At 35.0% G+C, this 23,531-nt stretch overlaps 1 protein-coding gene across 1 annotated transcript in view; it reads left to right on the forward strand.

Annotated features, from left to right (window-relative positions):
* LTBP1 (latent transforming growth factor beta binding protein 1) overlaps nucleotides 1-23,531 on the forward strand; it is a 207,563-nt gene that overhangs the window by 102,884 nt on the left and 81,148 nt on the right. The window contains exons 7-10 of the mRNA XM_083349128.1: nucleotides 538-821; nucleotides 14,274-14,376; nucleotides 15,190-15,261; nucleotides 22,354-22,476. Coding sequence (XP_083205254.1) covers nucleotides 538-821; nucleotides 14,274-14,376; nucleotides 15,190-15,261; nucleotides 22,354-22,476 — 582 coding nt within the window. The remainder of the gene's footprint in view (nucleotides 1-537; nucleotides 822-14,273; nucleotides 14,377-15,189; nucleotides 15,262-22,353; nucleotides 22,477-23,531) is intronic.

A 23,531-nucleotide genomic window follows, 5' to 3' on the forward strand; every position in this document is an offset into this window, starting at 1 on the left:
TATTTCAAAAATAATTTGATGACCAGCTTTTAAGATATTTTTTCTCCAATGTAATTCAGTGTCATTTATGTTAAATTGTATTTTGACCCAGAATTTAATAATCATATTCACAGGTCATCTTATGCCCAAAATGGGTCTTAATCTACAATTCCCAATCATTTTGAACATCTTTTCTTTTCTCACTGTGTACGTGGCTCACACATCATCTAAGCTAAGGCTTATGTCTAAGTGTACCTTTACCAATATTTATATAAGAATAAAATTGGATTTAAAATTGGCTAATGATCCTTGTACATTTGTGTGCACTTAATTATAATTCTGGATTCTAAATCATGAGGAACTTTTCCCGAGGGAAGAGAAAGTTTGCATATATATGTGTGCTTGTAACATTTTGCCCTGTAATTTTTATAACCCAGCAGTCTTTGCAAACTTTAAGGTGTTTAGACTGCTGCTATGAAAATCAATACATAATTTCCAAAGTGAGCAATGTCTCCTCTTGTTTGAAGTTTTTTAATGCTTGGTTTCTTACTTTTGCAGTAAAAATTCCTCCTAACTTTGTAAATATCCATGTTAAACATCCACCTGAAGCTTCAGTGCAATTTCATCAAGTTTCAAGGATTGACAGCACATCAGCAGGGCAAAAACCAAAACCAAAGCCCCCTACCTCAGGACATTCCCAGAGTCCTTATCAAAACCTACCATTTCAGAAGACCCAGAAAATTCATTCAACCTACATTCACCAGCAGCCTATCACTCATAGTTTTCCTGTTTCTGCTAAAGCACAACTTGGACGATGTTTCCAGGAGACAGTTGGGACCCAGGTAATTTTTAGAAATGCCTTTAAAAAGTAACTATGAATTTCTCGTAAACAAAAAACTTGTTTTGTTCTCTGTAGTAGACATTGTGCTATAAAAATGACTTTACAAATCTGTTAAGAGTTAAAATTTTGGGCAGAAATAAGTTTTTGCTATATGGGCACTGCACTTTGCATCCTTTTAAGTTTCCTGCTTTGTCTGTTAAATGAAAATAAGGAGTTCCTAAATAACCTCCACATATTTACCTTCCAATGTAGGTGTATATTTTTAAAAAGTACAATTCTTCTCATTTGCCTACAAATGCCATAAATCTAAATACTTTTTTGATTAAAAATAAAATAAATAAAAACAGCTTCCTGATTAAGCTATTAATTTATATGTTAGCAATGTAGTTGATTAGTTCAAATTAGTAATATTTGTTTAACAATTTGTTGAAATGCATTCAGATTTTATGTGAGTTTGAGTAGTATATAAAACACCTCTTTGGGGATGGAACTTTAACTCAAGATTTGGCCTTTTTCTTCAAATATAGACTTTTCCTTCTTCATTCAAAGCCTAGACATTGAAAGTATATTTGCATATCAACTCTTAATCCGTAGACTTCATTCTAGATAGAACATTCATGAATACTATTACTATTTTTGAACGTTGGTAAACAAATAACATTTTTTAGTTCTTAGTTACCAATGGGGTATCTTGAAAGTTATATTTTGTGATTTATATGATCTCATTACTAACAGATCTGTGAACCACTTTAAATCACATAGACCATCATTTTAAGCTGAAATGTATTATAATGCTCAACATACTAAATCTTAAACATTGCAGTTGGAGATTGTAAACCAAAGAAATAACTGTTCAGAAATGAGCATTTATTCAAGAGAGACAGGGAGAAAGGGAGATGTTTGAACTGGGAAACAGCCTAAGATTTACTGGAAAGTCCCAGACTAATCTCTGCCATAATTCTACAGTCCAGTTGCCATTTTCATGATTATGGAATATGTCTGGCACAAAATAAGGACACAATGTTGGCTCCATGAAAATACCAAAAAAGTGGCAAAGAATAAAGAGGCTACAATAGGGAAAACTAGGAGAGATTATAAAGATGGAGAAAAAGAACTGTTTTTGATTTTTTTTGTATTACTATTTCCAGGTTGCCTATTAATGTTATTTTAAAAAGCATATGAATTGTAGATCTAAAACCTGAGTGTTCAATACCATCTTCTTTATCTGAGAATTAATTTTGTGTGTTTAATTTTTGCATTTTACCTTGGTTATTAATGAACTCCATTGTAGCCTATTTAGATAAATGTTAAAGTGCCAATAATACAATGACACTTTCATATTAAAAAAAATCAGAGAATATTCCCTTCCTCCAGCCTATGCACATGGCAATTGATCCAGAAGAGATTAGACAACCATTTGTCTGAGATGATAAAGAGCCTCCTGCTTGAGCTAGACTAGAAGACTTCCAAGGTCTCTTCCAATCTGTTATTCTGTTAATATTTTATCACAATTAATATTAAAAATGGAGTTAGTTTTGCATGCAGAAATCTTTCTTCTCTCTCTCTCTCTCTCTCTCTCTCTCTCTCACACACACACACACACACACACACATCTCTCTCATATCTCTCTCTCTCTCTCTCTCTCTCTCTCTCTCTCTCTCTCTCTCTCTCTCTCTCTCTCTCTCTCCCTCTCTATTTTTTTTGTGTGTGTATGTATGGCTTGATACTAATAGTGATTACAGGTAGTCCTCAACTTACAATAGTTCATTTAGTGACCATTCAAAATTACAACAGCACTGAAAAAAGTAAATTATGACCATTTTTCACAGTTACAACATTTCCAGCATCCCCATGATCATGCTTGGCAACTGGTTCATATTTATGTCTGTTGCTGTGTGATCCCAGGGTCATGTGATCCTCCTTTTGTGACCTTCTGACAATGGAGAAGCCAGATTCACTTAACAACCGGGTTACTAACTTATCAACTGCAGTGATTCACTTAACAAATATCTCACTTAGCAACAGAAATTTTGGGCTCAATTGTGGTCGTAAGTCGAGGACTACCTGTATTTAATTTCAAATTAAAGATACATTAATTCAAAGTAATTTAACTTCTCTGGGCTAACAGTTTTTTGAAGTAATATGGCAGACACATCCCTTAAAGATGAAGTGGTCTGCACCCTTATTTTAAAGGCACTCATATCTAAAAAATGCTTTGTTTATTATATACTAAGTTTGCAAAATAATAGTGATGGATGTGAAATCTTAAATGCATAGGGTTACATAAAAGTTAAACCCTGAGTGATGTATTCAAATACTGTCGTAGAGAGTGGGGTTGTTCCAAGACATTTTGTTGTTGAAGCAGAGCATCTGCTGAGAATAACTAGAGCCAGTCAGGTTGTTTTGGAATATAGGGCATAAAATATCAATAGCATTTGTTTTTATCCTTCACAGTAAATTTCAAGCATAAACAATCACTCGTAATTTGCTCAGAGCCTAAAATCAGAAGACAGTCGAATTCTTAACTGGAGTCCCAGCTCTGGAAAGTCTGAACAAAACAATATCCTGAATAAATATTCTTCCCATGTAGTAGTTCCCACTTGAAGACCATCCTCTGCCTTCATTTTCTTTTTTGCAGTGACCTCTACATCCTTATAAATTTCCAATAGCCAGTAAATCCTTTAGCACACATGCATTTCTCTTTAATGGATGGCATTTTATTTTTAAAATATGAATCTGGATAATGGCTGATGGGGCTTGGGTAATCCATTCAATATTACTTAATCAAAAGTAATATTTATAGGATATGCTGTGTGGCTTTCTAGAACGTTTTATTCCAGGCTTATTCTGCAAATACTCTAAAGATTTGCGTTATCTCAAGATAATTTTAACACTAAAATCTTGAAAAGCTACATGATATCTTAGGTGAAAGGGATAGATTTTCTTGTTTCTTTTTTATGTTTATTCGGGAATGGAATCGTCATTCAGAGTTGTGTAGCCTTGTCTGGATGTTTTTTTTTTAAATGTAAGCAGTTTAAATAATTGTGTCTGTTCTAAATAATCTCCCTAAAGTTACTTCAGTCAGCAGTTGTCACTGTTTATATATTTTCTTGCACAGTGGATTTCTGATGTTGGCTTAGTAGTCTAAAACCTTTTATTAAATTAGTTTGGGATTAGGGGTGATTTTACTATCTGCAGATGAGACCGACAATGTAATGCACATGTATATACAGCCTTTTCTCTGGCAAGCTACAGAGTTTGCTGCGGCAACTGATTATCTTGTAACTTCTGGCCTTTATTTTTAGACTGGTTTTCAAAGGTGCTATATTTATTACCTTTCTTAAATAATAATTTACAAAGAGATTATTTTATTTGTAAAGGACCGGTTAATCCACAGAACCTTCCAATGGAGGCTTCCCAGTGGAAGGAGAATCCAGGGTAGCATTTTTTTTTCTTGATTCCCTTTTTGAACCCTCAGATAGCGGGGTGGGTGGGAGGTGGCAATGAACGCCTCAAGGAAAAGAGGGCTTGAGAAACTTTACCAGTCACTTGTTTTCCAGTGTCAGCAAAAATAATCTCTGTGTAAGTCTGAACAGATGCTTGCATATTTAAAGACACTAATACTCCGTATATGTAGGACATATAAATTTTAGAATAGTTAGAGTTAGGGTTCAAATCAAAATACAGGTATGTATTTTTGTTAGAATTATAAGCACCCCCACTTTAAGTTGGGTCTAGGAATAAGTGGGCACCCAGTGAAATTAAGGCTGATGAGAGATAGTACAAGAGGGCTGTGTTCCCCCCAAATTATGCAGTAACTGAAGTATCAGAGCCTTGCTTCCTTATTCTGCAGCAATTAAAGAATCAGAGGAAAATTGGTCATGCCAGCTTAAAACATCTTGAAACTTATTGGATTGTATTTGTGTTTTTGTCAGTATGCATTTAGTATTGAAGAAAGAAAAAAAGTTAAGGCTGAATGTGGTTTTTGAAGAATGGATAAGAGGAAAGGATAGCTGTTTTTTAAATGGTGTTTGGTATGTATTGTTTTTCATGTTTTTGTATGAGTCGTGGTGGTGCAGTGGTTAGAATGCAGTACTGTAGGCTACTTCTGCTGACTGCCAGCTGTCAGCAGTTCAGCACTTTGATTCTCACCAGCTCAAGGTTCACTCAGCCTTCCATCCCTCTGATGTTGGTAAAATGAGGTACCAGATTGTTGGAGGCAATATGCTGACTCTGTAAAACCGCTTAAAGAGGGTTATAAAACACTGTGAAGCGGTATATAAGTCTATTGCTATTATTTGGACATTACATTTCTAGGCCTATGTATATATTTTCTTAGTATTATGGAATTTACATGCAGCAGCCAAAATTAATTCAGCTGTAACACTTGGCCTTTTTTTGTACCATTTAAAATAATGGTAACCCTCATAACAAAACTGTATCCTGGATCTTTCTGAAAGCCAACAACAGTGGTAAAAGCAAGCAGAGTAGCAAGTTTATATTCCTTTTCCTTGACTCATTCTCCATTCAGCTGCTTTACATTTTATTTTCATAAAAATGCTTTTGATATGACTTAAATATTGTAGCTTTATAGTGTTATTAATATAGTAAATTTTGTATTTCTAATGTGCACCCTATTAATTTTTCTTATGACTAATGAGTGTTGAAATAGTTGTTGGATATTTTGAAAGTAGGATTAATATAATTTAATGCATATGTTGACCATGTGTCAGGGGTTTATATAAAAAAAGAAAAAAACATAGATTCCCATTGTTACATCTGTTTTGTTATAATTGTTATATTTTAATGTAGTCACTGCGGTTTAAATCATATATTAAGTTACTTAATGTATGTGTTTTCATAAAAATAATGCATTTTTCTACATATTTTAGCTACATATGTAATGTATACAGCTATATAATCTTTACACAATTTTACACGTAATGTGTTAGCTATGCGATGCATTTGCTAAACTAACCATTGTTGATAGGTTTATCGTTCACAGAAGTTATTACTGCCAAATAATTAAATAAAATACTCTAACCCAGTGTTTCTCAACCTGAGCAACATTAGAATGCATGGACCTCAAAAACTATTACCCTGGGTTTTTTTGTTTTGGAGTTCTTGTTTGTTTGTTTGGTATTGGTTGGGACTGTTAGAGGAGGGGCAGAGAGCTTCTTTCCTTCTGCAATAGTCCTGTTGAATGTTCTTGTTGGACACACAGGAGAGATGGAGAATTTCAGCTTGTTTGGACACCTGTATGAAATTCCCGCACATGTGCGGGGGAACCTGCGTTCTCTGTGGGCGCGCCGGCCCTATGGAACTAACTTCCCACGGAACTCAGGATTGCCCCCGACCTTCGCTCATTTCGCCGGGACTTGAAAACTTGGCTCTTCGAGCTGTTTGGCCCAGACTGAGGGGTTTTCATTTAATTTAATTTAATTGAGTTTTAGTTTTAATTTCAGGGACTGGAATTTAATTAATAGTTTTAACTGATTTTAATTTTTGTATGCTATGTTTTTTTAATTTTCCCTGTAAACCACCCTGAGTCCTACGGGAATAGGGCGGTATATAAATTTAAATAATAATAATAAAATAATAATAATAACCTTTACCTTTACCTTACCTATGAAATTCCACTCTGTCACCTTTATATGCATATCTGGCTGTTGCTTAAATGCAAGGCTGGTAACATTGACTTTCTAAAATAGAAGTTAAGAATAGAATCAGTTCAGTCTAAAAAAAATCGCACTTCATTCTTCATCTTTTTCAAGATATTGAAAGGAACTGATTTAAGCAACTATGTGACAAAGACAGTTAAAAATGATTCCCTCAGATTGATGGCAGTTTTCTGTTTAATAGATTGTCTGTAAACTGCTCTGGAACATTTGATACTGCTAAAAAGATAGAATCCATCTCAATTCAGTAATTGTTTATGAGCAGTTTCATTAGTTTGTTTTATTTAAGTGAATTCTCAAGTAGGAATTGGCATGGATACATAGAAATAATAGCATGTGGAATCAGCAATAATACAGTTTAAACTGTAAGTCAGAGGGATTTGATAATGAAATGCTTTCTCCATTTGCAGATATTTTACAAATAGCTCTTAGAAAAGTTAAAAAAAACATTTTGTTAACTCGCATCTACATTTTAAACCACCACATGATAATTTAGCATTATTAATTTAAAACAATGTTAAAGTCACATATTTTGTGCTTTTCCGTATAGGGTATTTTTCTTCATAAATAGCTTAAAATATTTTACAGCACTGAAGTCTTTTTCTATTTTAAGATGGTGATATTTATATAACTACAAATTCTTGGCATTCTATTATTTAGACTACTTAGAATATTGGAAATAAAACAAAATAAGTATTTTAATATTAGCTATAATTTAAGATATGAACATTAAAATTATTTGGCTTTTTCATTCAAGGTTAAAAATAACATTGGGAAGGAAAAAATAAAGAATACTCTGCAACTTGTATCAAAATATTTGTAATATAGTAAAGGTTTCAGTCTTAAGCTAAATTACTTGATATTAAAATCTCCACTGTATTGTTAATTGGTATCTATATGTGTGTGTTTGTGTGTATGTGTATCAACGAAAGGTAAAAAGGTAGAAATAGATAAACAAATAGAAAAGAAAACAATGAAAAGAATTGAATGAGATACATGCTTTGAGCAATGAGAATAAAAGACAATTCTGACAATATCTGGTTGGGAACTTAAACTTGGAAAATACACAGCAATAGCAAAACTAATAGTATATAGACATAATAGAAATCTAACTAAATTTAAGTGAGAATGGTTCCCATACATACAACACATCAGGCAGCACAGGAAATATAATCTCCTACAGTGCACAGATATTGCAGTTTGGCAATTGTATAAAAAGAGAGAAATAAAAAAGTAATCATTTTTATTGTTTAATATCAGAAGACGTGTACCAGATAGAAAAAGCCTCAAATGCAAATTCAGTTAATTGATCAAAGTCAATGCACTGATCTTTGATCCTTTAAGAAAATACTGGAAGCCAAACCAAATGCTGGACAAGTTTCTCTAGCCAAGCTGGAGTTACCTAGCCGTCTTAGGGTACCTAGGTTGGTGGGGAGAGTTGAAGCAGAGATGAGCAAAGCAGAGGAGGAGAAAATCCTTGCCTAAAAGCAACACAGTCCTGGCCTAACAAATGCATCTGAGACAAAGCTGTGCGGTCATGTGATGTTTCACCTGCTGATTAAATCACTTGGAAATGGAAATTCACATCCCAGTTAGGGCAGTGGTGGGATTCAGCCGGTTCGCACCACTAAGGCAGAACTGGTAGCTAATTTTTTTGCTGCTTCCAGGAGCAGCATCCACACAGAGAACCGGTTGTTCACATATTTGAATCCCACCACTGAGTTAGGGCCATTAAGCCACAACTACCTGTATTGTAGAGGAGTATTGTGTCCTTCCAATGACTTGCAGGGAGTCATTATCTCAGAACAAAATTCTGGCAATCAAAATTACTGCTTCCCAGCAGAATCCAAGCCATGACTTCACAGATTACATTAGTTGATTTCAGTTATTTCCCAATATTATAATATCCCTTTTTATTGGACACATTGTTTTTAAAATGAAAAATCCCAACAGAAGGCAGCAGATGATTCACAGAATTATGGGAGTATTTCAGATGCTCACATCAGCAACATTTGGCATTGCTTGTGAAGCTGTCATTTGCATTAAGAGCTCTATTATTTTATTGTAGAAGTAGCTTATGTGCATGGATCACTTCTCGGCCTTTTGGCTCAGATCAAGTATGTGCAGTAGCTCAACAGTGTTGAAACAGATGGTGAGCAAGGCCCTTTCTCACTTTTGGAGAGTTGGGGAAGGGCCTTCTTCATTGAGTCTGAACCACAAGAACAGATTTGCTCACATTTAGAGACAAATCTAACAAGCAGAATACATAATGTCCACTGTGATTGATCCAGGGCTGATTAAAAGGGAAAGATGTGTTTCTTTTATGAATCAGTATTATTCTATTAATTATGGTTATTAATCACTGTCTCTTTACAAGTCCATCTCTATTATTATGATTGAAAACATGAGTGTTAACAAGCAAAGGAAAATAGTAAGCATTTTGTAAAAAAGATTTTGAATTACAGTTAAGTAAAAGCACCCTTGAATTGAATTCAGCTCCTGGTATCTGCATCCAAGCAATTTTGTTAGGACAGATGTGGAAACAGCTTGCCATTCTACCGTTATGGGATTTTTTGTTGTTGTTGTTAACTTTTTGGTCTAGAAGCATCCTCAGAATTCCTTGGTGTTCTTCCATCCATATGCTAACTAGGTCTGACCCTATTTGCCTTCTGAGATTAGCCAAGATAAGCTAAATACTGCTGTCTGCTGAGGTTACCCTGCGGTTAGGAGTTCATGTTTACATATCTTAGAGGCCACATAAAACAAAATATACAAGAAGAGTAAAAAGGGGGAAGTGAAAATGAGGGTGTGCACAAAATGTGGTGGCAGAAACACCCCACGTTCCCAAGGTAATGCAATGACTGAGGCTTGTGAAGCAAGAACTAGAAGTTCTCAGCCAAGGGAGGACCCTCATGTAAATACATATCAATCTTCTAAGACCTCCACCTGTATCCTCCAAGAATCTTCCAAGAATCAATTAAATTGCAACAAATAGAGTGTAAATTCTAGGAAACAATACATAAATCTCTGAGGTTTTTGCTTTGCAGTTGTCAATCAACTCAAGTATTAGAGCCTATATTCTTGTCCATAATGAAGTTTATAGCCTTACTGAACCATGTTCTGGGAATCTTCTATTGAGTCTAATTAAGATAACTAAACTAAAGATTAGGCACTTCTGTTTCTTGCCCAGTCCAGGTTAGAAACCTTGTGTCACGGTTCCTATAGACAGAGATGAATAAAGCAGAACTCCAAGGCTTGCAAATTCCTCAAAGAACATGTTTATTAGTTACAAAGTATTGGCACGTAAAAAGTGAAACCAAGTCTGGAGACACATGTAACAATTCCCCAATACAAAGTTAAAAAATCCCTCCCCTAAAACTATGCAAGCAACTACGTTCCCCAATACGTAACGTTCCCCAATACTGCAATGCCCAGCCTGCAGTCTCGGGAGCAGCTGATGACCTTGGTTCCCACAGGACAAAAGATTATTTAGACTAACGAAGCACCTGGGCAACCCCCCCTCCCTCTGTTCTATCTGACAACTGAAAATGAATAGGAAAAATGGCTACAGCCATGCTCATTTGTAGAGTTGGCACCTAGTTTCTAGATATAATAGGTTTATATTTTTTTCCTTAATTCCCCTGGCTTGTAGCACCAATAGCACTAAGTGAAAATGTCTCATATAATTATTGTCTGTTATTTGAGTTTTAAGTTATGTTGGACGATAATCAACTCCTGGCCATTTTTTTTAATTCAGTGTATCATCAGTGTATCATCAGTACTATGGCATCTGTATAATAATTTTATTTTCAGAGCAGTAAATTGCCTGATGACTCTAAGTTAAGCATTTGTTTGTATTTTTTATTCCTTAATTTTCAACATACCATATGTGATATAACTATTGGGTTTGTACATTAGATGTAACTTTCATAAGAGTTTCATACTATTATGAAATATGCTGTTTTATATTCAGGAGGATATATCAGTAGTTCAGTTCTATAGATTATGGAACTGAGGCATTGTATTTGGCGTGTGACTTTCTCAGTTTGGTGTTCTCCTATATTAGCTGTTAATATGAATAATATCTAGTCTACACGCAGGTTGGAGTTATAACAGAATAGCAGAGATATCCAGTGCATTCAGTAAGGCATAGTTTGGAGTAAACAAATTATACAATAGATTGTATACTTCAGAGAAAATAAGAAAGTATTGCATTATTTTACTTTCCATTTGATATCCAGAGTATAGTATTTTACTCTTGTATGTCACCACTTTGGTATGATAGAATTACTCAGTAATTCAGTGATCCTTAGAATGATGCCAGCAGCAGAATAAGATTCTGATGGAGGGGGTCACTCTTGCTGGTAAAGTCAAAGAGAGAGGAGAAAGTAACAGTAATCCATAAAGGGGTTAAAGACATTTAGATGTGAAAAAAGCCAAGCAATTTATGAAAAGCAGTTCCAAATTCAGAAAGAAATGGAAAACCACTTGGGTACTGTTTCTTAAAAATTGTATGAGCATAGATATAACATTAATCCAGTTTGGGTGCCAGATAATAAGTCTGCCAGTATGAAAGAAACATCATTAGTTACTAATACATCAGAATATCATAAGATGATCTGGAGGTGTCAAACCTATTACAAAAGGTGATGATGTGGCCAGAACAAAGTCTGGTTATTGATAATGCCAGTAGTGAAACAGGAGTTCCATGACTGATGATGAACATAAGACACACAGTTGCAACATAGTATGTAAACTAAATCAGAGGGGGGGATTGAAATAGTAAAATTGGAATCACACCTTCTTTAGGACAAAATGAACTAAAATCAACCATTTTAAATCCATTTTAACAAACAGAAGGCTAGTTGGTGGGAGATTATCAGTGTTCTTTAGGAGAGAAGATGATGCTTGTAACCTTGAAAAAGTGCAAACTCTTCTTAAAGAAGCCCTTCCTGGACCACTTATCATTATTGTCCAATTGATAGGCTTGTGGGAATTCTGCTACAGAGTACCCTGGAGGAAATGGATTATTCAGGCTCCTATTAGTTGCTATGAAGGCATGGTCACAGAATGGAAATAGCAATAGCACTTATATACTGCTTCACAGTGTTTTGCAGCCCACTCTAAGCAGTTTACAGAGTCAGCATATTGCCACCAACAATCTGGGTCATCATTTTACCAACCTCGAAAGGATGGAAGGCTGATTCAACCTTGAACCGGTGGGAATCAAACAGACAAACTGCAGGCAGCCGGCAGTCAGCAGAAGTAGCCTGCAGTACTGCATTCTAACCACTGTGCCACCATAGCCATTGGTCACAGTGAATTACAGTATCTTTGTTTGGATTTAGATAAAGGTAGTGCATCCATTCTGGTCCTGATAGAATTCTCATCTACTTTTGATACTGTAAATAATAGATAAAGTATCTGGACCTCCTATGGCCTTAGGAGCTGTATATATTTCCATTAGCAGGAGGTTTCAGTCAGTGGTGATGGGAAGGAAAGGCCAGCCCCATGGCCTCTCATATATGGCATACCTCAGGTGTTGATATATTTTTTTAACCTCTGTTGTTCAACACTTACATGAAGGTGCTGGGAAATTTCAGCAATAGGTTTGGGGTGTAGTATCACTGGTAGTTGTACCAGCATCTGGAGGCTCTAGGGCCCTAGATGGGAAAAACTATGTGTGTCTATGCATATGTGTATTAGTCAGCTATTAATCTGTAAAAACAGTTGTAGTTCTTTACTCAGGACTTTAAATTTACTCATGATTTGGTGTGTTAAATAATGTTTGGAAAGATTTTTGGAATGTTATGATCTTTATACATCTGATCAGTTTTCAAATTCTGAAGAATATGTATGGAAAGTTGAATCTAGTAGAATGTCAACATTCAAATACTGCTTTTGTATCAGTTCTATCTTATTGCTTCTGACTTGTTTAAACAGCAGCATTTGATTTATAATAAACTGAAATCAATTATCATTGGAAATCAGTGTTCAATTATCCCACAAATGTAGTGATATAATTGGACTATAGTTAATATGTTGTCTCTGTTTAATGTTTTAATGGCTAATTTTTGAATATGGCTTGTCTGAGACATTGAAAAATTGGGAGTGAAATTTGAATTTTGTGATAATAGTTAACATTTTTGTTAAAAGGTTTGTATTTCTTTAAAAAAAACCAAGAACAGCTTCTTCTTGAATGTTTGTGTTACAAATCTGGGGTGGTCAACTCAAAATGGAATTTTTAGATCTGTTTTAGCTCTGTGTGTAAGTTATCCAGAGAGAAGAAAGGGCGTGTCTATCTTTTCAGTTCCAGCAATAAACAGAGCGTCAATTCGGCAATGAGATGAGTAACTAGAAACATTTTTTAATAAATGTAACATAGGGACTGGCAGAAATGATTCTGTGCAGCACTAGCACTACTTTCTCCTTATGAGAACAGTGAGGAAAAGCATTATATATATATATATATATATATATATATATATATATATATATATATATATATATATATTTATAAAGAAACATTTGAGTTGTTGGTATAAAGAAGGATAAATAGGTGCTAAAGTTTTTGTTCACCTGTAAATTTCACATCTTTCCCAAGAAAAAGCAATTCTATCTAAGGCTGGCTCACTCTACTGATGCTGAAAGGAAAGGTTTGTACATTTAAGGGTATGCTAGAAGTGAGTTAGGACGCTGAGCTTGTCGATCAAAAGGTTGGCAGTTTGGCGGGTCGAATCCCGAGTGCCCCGTAACGGAGTGAGCGCCTGTTACTCGTCCCAGCTTCTGCCAACCTAGCAGTTCGAAAGCACGTAAAAATGCAAGTAGAAAAATAGGGACCACTACGGTGGGAAGGTAACAGTGTTCCGTGCGCCTTTGGCGTCTAGTCATGCCGGCCACATGACCACGTAGACGTCCTCAGACAAACTCTGGCTCTTTGGCTTTGAAACGGAGATGAGCACCGGCCCCTAGAGTTGGAAACGACTAGCACGCATGTGCGGGGGAACCTTTACCTTTACCTTTAGAAAAGCCATTAGATCACTCACCTATCCTGCAGTTTAGGAGGGCTCCTGCTCCTTCCTGAATCAGGACAGATGGTAGTACTTACTAATTCTCATTAATCGTCTTGACAATAATTAGCATTTTCCATAACATTTGGCCCAGGATTCTTCTGAACAGGTCAATGTTTTAGTACTGTATCTCTGGGATATGCATCTTCTTAAAAATTCCTCTCCAATATAGAGTAGGGTTTTTTTTTCTCTCTGCAGTTTTCAGTTGTTCCAGAATAACATTTTTGATTGTTTTTCTTAGGTTTCATCCTTTTAACCAGGCTGTTGGCTGTTGCCTCACTGGTTTCTGGTATGCCATTGAAAATACAGCATTTTTAGTGGCATACCAAATGTCACCTTTAGCTGAATTCATCATACATACTTACATATATACGTACATACACACATTTCAAAGTCAGGCATACAGGGAGAAGGCAAATGGCTCATGTGATTTCAGCATGAAAAGAAAATTGGAACCCCAAACAGGATAAGAAGTCTTGGGCAGCCATAGTAATAAGTGAAGACTAATTTACAAAAGGGTTTTGAGAAATGTATTGTAAACAAAATGCTTGTTCCCACTGGAAAAACTGAAGACCTGAAACAGAAATTTTTACATTCATGTGAATCTTAAAAGCCACCTGGTCCGGGGTGATCCTGAATTAGCAACATGGAAGAAGACATCTGTCTTTCAGAAAGACTAAATTGAGATTTTCCAACATTTTCCAGTGTAGCAAAGCACTTCCTGGCCTCTCCAAGCAAGAAGATTGCTGTGGGACTGTGGGAACTTCCTGGGGTTTTAACAAGTGCCAAAAATGTCCAAAGAAACCAGGTAAGCTTTTAAAAATATGTTTTCTGTTATTTTGCACAGTATATGTATATTTTTCTTTCAGAGAAAGTGGTGGAAGCATTTGGAAGCTTTTTTCCAGCCTAATCTGAAAATCAATAAGAAAGCTGGGTCTGTGCTATGTGCTTCAAAGATCTTTTCAGATGGCATTAATGTTTGCATTGAAGAAAGAGGAAATAGAGCCCATTTATATTAATTAGTCTATTTAATTAAAGAGGATCTATTCATAACGAGACTCCAAGGAGTAGAGAATTTCTCCTTCCTGTATTTGGTTGCAGTGTAGCTCACTATTTCATGAGGAGAAAAAGAAAACATTCAGGCGCCTACTAATTTTACAGGAAAATAGAAGTGATGCATCTAAGATCTCCAACAAACCATAAGAATAAAGGAGAAAACATCTAAACAAGACATTCAGATTTTTGACATTTAGGTGGTGGTTGACTCATTCCCAGGAAACTGATTCCAGAGTTACTTTGTTTCCATAATAGTTTTACTTTTTTTTAAAAAAAGAGGAATATTGCTGATCTGATAGTAATAGTTGTTGAATGAAAATAGACTTTTTGTGGCTTCTGGTGTCCTGAATTCTGCTGCCTTCAAGACTGAAATACTTTTAATGCTAATTGGGACTAAATAATTCCCAAAAGCAAATTAGCAGTATTAAGACACATTTAAATGTTGTATAACTTTTTATTTGGGATCAGAATTCCACCCTTAAAAAAGAGGTGTGATATTAAAACATTTGGATGATAATAGATGGATCATTTTTCATTTTTTAATTTTGTTTCCTCTCAAATTTAGCTTATTTTGGATATAGCCAGGTAGTGGATTGTCCACAAGGTTACAAGAGAATTAATGCAACCTTTTGTCAAGGTAAGACATTTGTAGCATTTGTTTTGAGTAATTTTTCTGATTTAATTTTTTTTCTCTATTTAATTGGAATTAGAGGGATACATTTGACCTAACCATTTTATTAGGAAAAAGACAAAGTTCTACTAAAAAACAAGGATTATATGATTATCAGCAGCAAAAACAATTTTAAGTGCATTACTTGTATGTGTATCAGTAAGTACAATAATTATATATTATATTATTTGTCTTAATATAGTATGAATTCCCACTGCCTAAGTATGTTCACATTCAACATAATTTAAAATCATATTATATCAATACTTAGTATTATACAGTAACATCAAATAATTTAAAAGCTTAACTTGGGAGTTTATAGAAACTAATAGTTAAGAAAATCCATCATGGTAAAATAGTTTAATTTGATTATGAAAATGGTTAGGACAGAGGACATATATTTTGTTTTAAATGTATTTAACCTCTGAAAGACCTTAGGAGACTAGCCTATGGAGACATGACATCATTTTATCAGAAGAAAATAAATTTGTTGATCTAGTTCTTTTCTGGAGAAACAACTTTTGCTAGCCTTAATGTACTATCTTCGTCTATAATTTCTCCAACTCTGGGCTAAATATTTTGGCCATGTACACTCTAGAGCAGGGGTCTTCAACTCAGCCCTTTTATGACTCATGGACTTCAACTCCCAGAATTCCTCAGCCAGGCACGCTGGCTGAAGAATTTGGAGGTTGAAGTCCATGAGTCATAAAAGGGCCGAGTTGAAGACCCCTGCTCTAGAACTAATCTGGAGGCCACAAAATATCACTGGCCTAGGGAGACGTCTTAAATAGGCAAACTCCACAGTGTGAATGCTATTACAAAAAGCATTCTTAGCCCAAAGGTCAAGTAGACTTTTGAAGCAGCAGATTGGTTCTTCAAGTGTTGTGTATTCTATACAGTCACCCATTTCCTTCATTAAATTTAAATTAAAATATCAGTTTGATATAGTGCTTAAGGTGCTGACCTAGAAACTAGGAGACTGTGAGTTCTAGTCCTGTCTTAGGCATGAAAGCCAGTTAGGTGACCTTGAGCCAGTTGCTCGCTCTCAGTCCAGCCTACCTAACAAAGGTGGTACAGTGGTTAGAATGTAGTATTGCAGGATAATTCTGCTGACTGCCAGCAGTTTGATTCTCACCGGCTCAAGGTTGATTCAGCCTTTCTGAGGTCAGTAAAATGAGGACCCAGATTGTTGGGGGCAATATGCTGACTGTAAATTGCTTAAAGAGGGCTGTAAAGCACTATGAAATTATATATGTCTAATGCTATTGCTATTGCTATTGTGGGGGAATGAGAAAGAAGAAATAGTATTTATGTATGTATGTTGCCTTGTGTTATTTGTAAACTAATAAGGTGGGATAAAAATCTAATAAATAAAAAGTGTATTTACAACAAATGCTCATACATTCATCAACTTTAAAAGGTCTATTGATTTCACATAAGGTTTGGACTACTGCAATATACTGTATATGGGATTGCCCTTGAACAGCATTCAGAAGCTTCAACTGGTGCAAACTGTGGCTGCATAGGTAGTAAATGGTGTCAGATATACAACACGTGTAAGATTACCACTGCATGAGTTGCATTGGTTATCAGTGTGTTTCCAGATGCAATCCAAAGTGTTGGTTGTCACCTTTAAAGACCTGTATGCTAGGTTATCTAAGGAACCGTGTTCCCAATAGTTTCCACTTGGCCAATTGGGTCTGGTAGGTTGGGTAGGTTGCAAGTCCCTTCAATCAAGGAATGTCAACTGGCAGAGACCAGGAGACATGTAGCCCATCCTGCCCTTTGGAACCACCTCCCTTCAGAAAACGGGGTGGTCCTGACCCTGTTGACCTTTCACAAAGTTTGAAAAGTCTGCTCTTGTTCCTAGGTCTGGGGACCTGAATGGGTTAGAGCCCCATTTCTTGTTTAAACTGTCAACTGTTATAATTTTCTTGGCTACTGGATACATTTATTTTTGTACTGCTTTTACTTGTTTTATTTATAATTTTATTTATATTTCACATTTCTGAACTGCCATCTCCCTCAATCAGAGACTCTGGGCGGTGTACAGTAAGTGTTTTAGAACTGTTTGCTGCCCAGAGTCAGTAGGCTAAAATGGGTGGCTACAGAAATTAATCAAATAAATAAATGGTTGGATTTGAATAATAGAATCAAGAAGACTTAAGCTTTGAAGGAAAATAATTGCTTTATGCTCCTCTTGTGAATCTTAATCCTTTTATTACAACTACAGTTGGTTTTCTTTTTGAAGTGAACACATCTTTTATTTCATTCAGTGTGGTTCCGCTGAACAGGGGACAGCTTTTTCTTTGCAACTAGATGTCTGCATTATTATGGTGAAATAATGTATCTCCAGAAAAATCTGTTTTAACTCTGTTGTTTACAGTGGTCTACATGTAATTCTTTGTATTAAAGTCATAAGCTGCTTATTCATCTTTCCGCTTATCTGTGATCAGGTCAGAGTTCTCTCTCATCTGAACTACACATTGCAACTATTGTTTATAGCTAGTTGATACATGCTTGGATTGTTAAATGAAGTTTGGAATTGACTGTTAGTAAACTTTAACCATGTATTTATGTTTAAACATATCCATTGGCATAAAATAAAAAATGGAAGCAAATCTTGTTGTTTTTTAATAGATTGAAAGAGGAAGAGATAAGGAGAGAGTATTCATATGTAATATTTTGGTGCATCCTGCATATTCCATTCAGACATTTGTGCTACAATTTGTTTCTTGCATGGTTATTAAATTATAATTTTGTGGAAGGCCACAGTAGATGAGCCTTCTTATTAAGACAGGAGCATTATTTTTTATTTTATTTTATTTTAATTCCATTTATATCCCGTCCTTCTCCGAAGACTCAGGGCGGCTTACAAGCTTAGCAGTAGCCTTCATTCTATGTATATGCCTGCTTATTAGGGCTTTCACACACACCCCAAGCGGCATTATTACAAAGTCAGCTTAATTGCCCCCAACAATCTGGGTCCTCATTTTACCTACCTCGGAAGGATGGAAGGCTGAGTCAACCTTGAGCCTGGTGGGATGCGAACCTGCACTAATTGCAGGCAGCTGGTGTTACTTAAGGAGGCATTAGCCCACTGCTCCATTATGTAGGTGCTAGGAGATATTTATTCAATGCCATAGACTCTGTCTCTTGGCATCCCACTGATCCATTCTTTCCTTTCATTGTTTAACACATTTAACATCTGTTGAACCTCTAAATGAAAGTGCTGAGAGAGTTCATCAGAGGTTTTGGGGTGGGGTTTCCACAGTATATGGTATTCTGTTCTAAAGGAGCCACAGAAAGGGAAGCATACATGTACTGTGCAGATCTCCCTCTGCTTAGAAAGTGAAGGAACATACTAATACTATCGAGAGAACCTGAGTTAAAGTAAAGGAACAAATAAAAGCTGTGCAGTTGTTAATGTTTAGTAACTTCCCACCTCAAAAAGGGGAAAATGGTGATGCCTTTCAAAAGCAAATTACAGATTTTTCCAAGAGGCCTGAAGCAATAGTGATGAGGGATTTAAATTATCCTGTCATCTGTTGGGAAAGAAACTCTGCCAGGCATAATCTTTCCAGTTGAAATTCCTGACTTGTCTTGCTGACAATTTTCTTCTTCAGAAAGTGAAGGAAGGTACTAGAGAATCAGCTGCTCTTCACTTGATGCTAACCAATAGGGAAGACTGAATTCAGAAAATTCAAGTAACAAATACTTTGGGGGGAGGTAACTATGTAATCTTTGAACTCTCGATTTTAAGAGAAAGTACCCTGAGTCTAATCAAATGTATATATTAAATCTTATAGTAATAAACTCAGAGCAATGATAAATGAGAGTCCAGGGCAAGAAGAGGTAATTGGAAGCAGAACTCAAGATGAGTAGTTCTTTAAAAATGAGATATTGAAAGAATATCAAATTCTTTCAGACAAATTCGGTGAGGTAAGAAATAAAAGACAGCAGAAAAAAGCAGTGTGGCTTTACAAAAAGCTTAGTGAAGCTCTAAAAACAAGTAAGAGTGCATACAAGAAGATGGGGGGGGAATAGGTTGCTATGGAAGAGTGAAGACATGGAACCCAGAACTGTAACTGGGATATCAGGAGAGCTAAATAATGCTAAGGAAAAACAGAAAGGACTTTTAAAATACTGTATATATTCAAAATAGGGAGAAAAGAATCAGTATACTAGTTGCTCAGTGAAGGGAATGAAAACGCAATATAACAAAAACCAGAACTACCCAATGCCTGTTGACAATTATGTAGAGCAAAATATTTTAATTTATTTATCAAATTTGTTTGCCACCCAAATCCCAATGACTCTGGGTAGCTCACGATAATTATATATATATAGAAGACTGAAGCTTGAGATTGAAAATAAATGAAATATCTATTTCAAATCTCCAATGCCCTTTACCTTCCCAAACACTAATTCTTTAAAAATAAATTCTGTGGAAGTAACATAATTAGAAATATTTACTTTTTAAACCTTGAATTAACAAATAACATATAATATACAGTTTTTCAGTTTAAATAGTTTTGTCATAGAAAGATCATCCAAATCATAAATTGTTTAGTTTGATGCACAAAAGAACACATTGTACGTAGGTCACAAATTTAATCCAGTTGCTCTAGGCAGACTGCAGTCCAGCCAAAATGAAAAAATGTAACATATTGATTATTTCTTGTTTCCCACTGACCCACCCACTTTCAGCCTGCTAGGATCAACAGGGGAAAAAAATATGTAGGCGTTGAACTTCAGGACTGCTGTATGTATGGGCTGACACAGTCAGCCAACATTTTTTGTCTGTCCTATTTAATAGTTTCATTGTCTATAATAATACATTATCTCATCAAAGATCTCTGTCCTTCCATTTGAGTTCATATAATGGTTTGGGTTCCATAATATCCATCCTATAATTTTTTTTATGAAGACTATTAGTTTAAAAATTAGATCTTGGTAGGTCTGATAATCAGGTCTGGGTTCTGGATATGTTCACAGATAACAGGTAGAGTTTAAACTTGATAGGTCTCACTTGGAATTGTATTTGATAAACCAAATTGCTGATGAAATTCAAGAATTGATTTTAACTTGCTCCAAATTTCACCTGGCCAACAAAGTGTCCAAGGCCTTTACATTTTTTTGTGTGGGCTATGCTATAAAATTGAATATGGCAGATTCTTGGGTTCATTTCTGCATCAAACTAAACAATTTATGATTGCTGTGGTTGTGACCATAACTGTCAGATATCATTTCATCATCGTCTTTGGTGCTGATGGTCTGAAATTGGATTCAAATTGTTTAGAATATCTGTGCTATAAAACTAAATATTATGTGCCACATTGTTTCTCAGTATAGAAACAGAAAGACACAAACTGGATCTTTAGTGTCCTTTAAGATAGATTTTCATTGCCCATATATTTATATACTGTCCTAGACCAAACTAAAACTGCTTTTAAATAACAAATTTATTCTATGAATTTTATTTGTTAAAGCATTTTAAAACTGCTATTTTCACAGAGCCTTCATTTTAATCTCATTCCATTCATAACTGCTTTAGCAGATTGGTTTCAATATAATATATGCAGCTGGACAAGATGCTTCAAGTAGGTGATCACTAACTAACTAATTAACATGCAACAAATAGAAAACATACAGGGCTTTTTGTCCAAAGTTTGAAGAAACAATGATTTCCAAATGCTTTCCCCTTCCCCATGTTAAGATTTGTTATTTAGGTCTCTGGATACAATTGCTTAATGCAAGATAATATCAGTACATTGGTTTCTTAAGGAGTTTATCATGCAACTATCAATAACTGCTAATATTCTTTTTATATTAAAGAGTATAGGGGAGAAATAGGAAGTAGATAAGTCCATGAAATTCTATTTTTGGATTGCTATAGGATACTTGTCTTATACTATACATATGGGAGATTAGTTGTTATTAGTTTGATAGTCATGATTGCAGATATCATATATCACCATCATAGCTTTACAGGATTTAATAGAGTTACAGTATGCTATGCCTCGCCAACATGCTTGAAACAATACACCAATTTATCAATGAAAAATTGTCCTATTCCTATTTCTGAGGGATGATTTGCCATATTATGTAGGAACTGAATACAAATGAATTCACACAGTTGGTTGTTCATCTAGTGGGCAAACTGTAAATCTCTCTTCCTAAGTCCTAAGGGAAGGTTTACACAGTTATGATCACAGCACATTCTGGTATTATAGTTCATTACTACAATGTACATTATATTGTGCAATATAATCACAGGAGACTGGCATGCCTGTTTTTCATTAAGAGCAATACAATGTCCTTGGACAAATAATTAAAGTAGGCCAAGGGGATCGTCTGTTCCATATGTCAAGATATGGAGTAAAATGAGGTTATAGTGACTACACTGATAAAATATAAATTTGATAGATAAAATATAGTTAAATATTTTTTTGTTCCCTCAAAGCACAGAAGAAGGTTCAAAGAATAATACCAGGATTATTCAGGATTTTCCCCACTCTGTGGGTGTATTTCAATAGAGACCAACCACTGTTTAATGAAACCAACACAGGACTAGGGTTATGGGTTCAGCCCTTGCTTGACAAAACTGTTAAATTTCCAGACCACCAGAAAACCATACTGCTAAGTTTTTGATGTATCTTGTTCTTAAATTAATACTTTAAAACTGAGTATCACATGTGAAGTAAACTCATTGTTATAAATATAATGCAAGTAGATTTGTTCAGTAGTTGAATTATTAGGAGGATTTTATATTTTTTAAGGAGGAAAGTATGTTGGATATGTTCACCACCTTGAGTTATTTGTTAAAAAATAATAAAGGCGGGATATAAATAAATATTAAAATTGGTTCATTTATATCTTACAAATCAATGCCACTTTGGGCATTTTATGGGCATTCTCTGTTTAAAGAGATGCGAGAAAAATGGGGATCAGATTTGAGAACTGAAAGATTCTGTAATAAGTAGTGATTAATATAATTGTTTATAGATAATCTAATATAGATTTATTTAACTGACACCCAGTTGTATTCCTTTTCAGACATTAATGAATGCCAGTTACAAGGGGTTTGCCCCAATGGTGAGTGTTTAAATACCATGGGCAGCTATAGGTGTACCTGCAAACTGGGATTTGTACCAGATCCTACTTTTTCCAGATGTATCCGTAAGTAACCAAAACAATCAATACCATTTAGTTGTGCGTTTTCTCCTGGCCTTCTTAAAATTTGTATTGCAAATAGTTTAGTCATTGTTGATTTCAATGTCCCTGTGGCAGTTATTCTGACTAGAAGTTTCAGTTCACTGTTTAGAATTGTTTTGCTTTAAAAGTTAATGAGAAATGACAGTTTTAATCAGATTGTATGTTGTAGTAGGATCCAGATTGTTCATTTTACCAAATAAATAACAAAAACAAAATAAGTTCTTGGGGTATGCACCAGCGGGTCATTTGCCAACTCTCCCTGCCCCCCAGAATGAAGCTTAATCAGTGGCTGAGTAAGATAACTGACTTTTTTTTAAAAAATTGCTTAATTAAGGCCCACTGATCTCAATAGGGTCTGATTAAAACAAACAACCATATGCTCATTTTTTCCAAATAAATAACAAAAACAAAATAAGTTATTGGGGTATGTTTTAATATGTTATGATTTTATCAGCACTTAAATGCCTATGGGCTCATGAAATTAAGGGTTATTATTACTTATGCAAGAAGCATCTCAGACATTACATTGTTAATTTGGTCTTTTCATTTTCAAGAACTGCTGGGTTATTAAGGATCATTCTCCTTCACCCTTAATAATTACTTTACTAGGTCTGTTATTTTATTCTTTATGCCATGCTATGAATGCTTCAGAAATTATTAGCAAGAAGTATTTTGGATCTTACATGAATACAGCTTTTCTTTTCCATTTATTAAAGCTTCCTAACTTTGCTAAGGAGACTCTTACAGCAGCCACAACTTTTTAAAGGGTTACTTGATTGAAAAGGGAAGAGGTATTATGCTCATGGAAAGTTTAAAATATTTCTTCCGGATCCTTTTCAAATCATGCGAAGTCCTGTTATATATATAAAAAATCAAATCCATTCTCTGTTAGTAGTCCCTTAGCTTTGCATATATATACATTATTTTCCTCCTAATGTTTTAATAACCCAGTGAGGAGCTGATTGTGCTAAATAACTAAAGCATGTTTGTGATTTATTGCAAGGAGAAAAATAGAAACA

This window comes from Vipera ursinii (genome assembly GCF_947247035.1).
Source record: "Vipera ursinii genome assembly, chromosome: 1".
NCBI lineage: Eukaryota > Metazoa > Chordata > Lepidosauria > Squamata > Viperidae > Vipera > Vipera ursinii.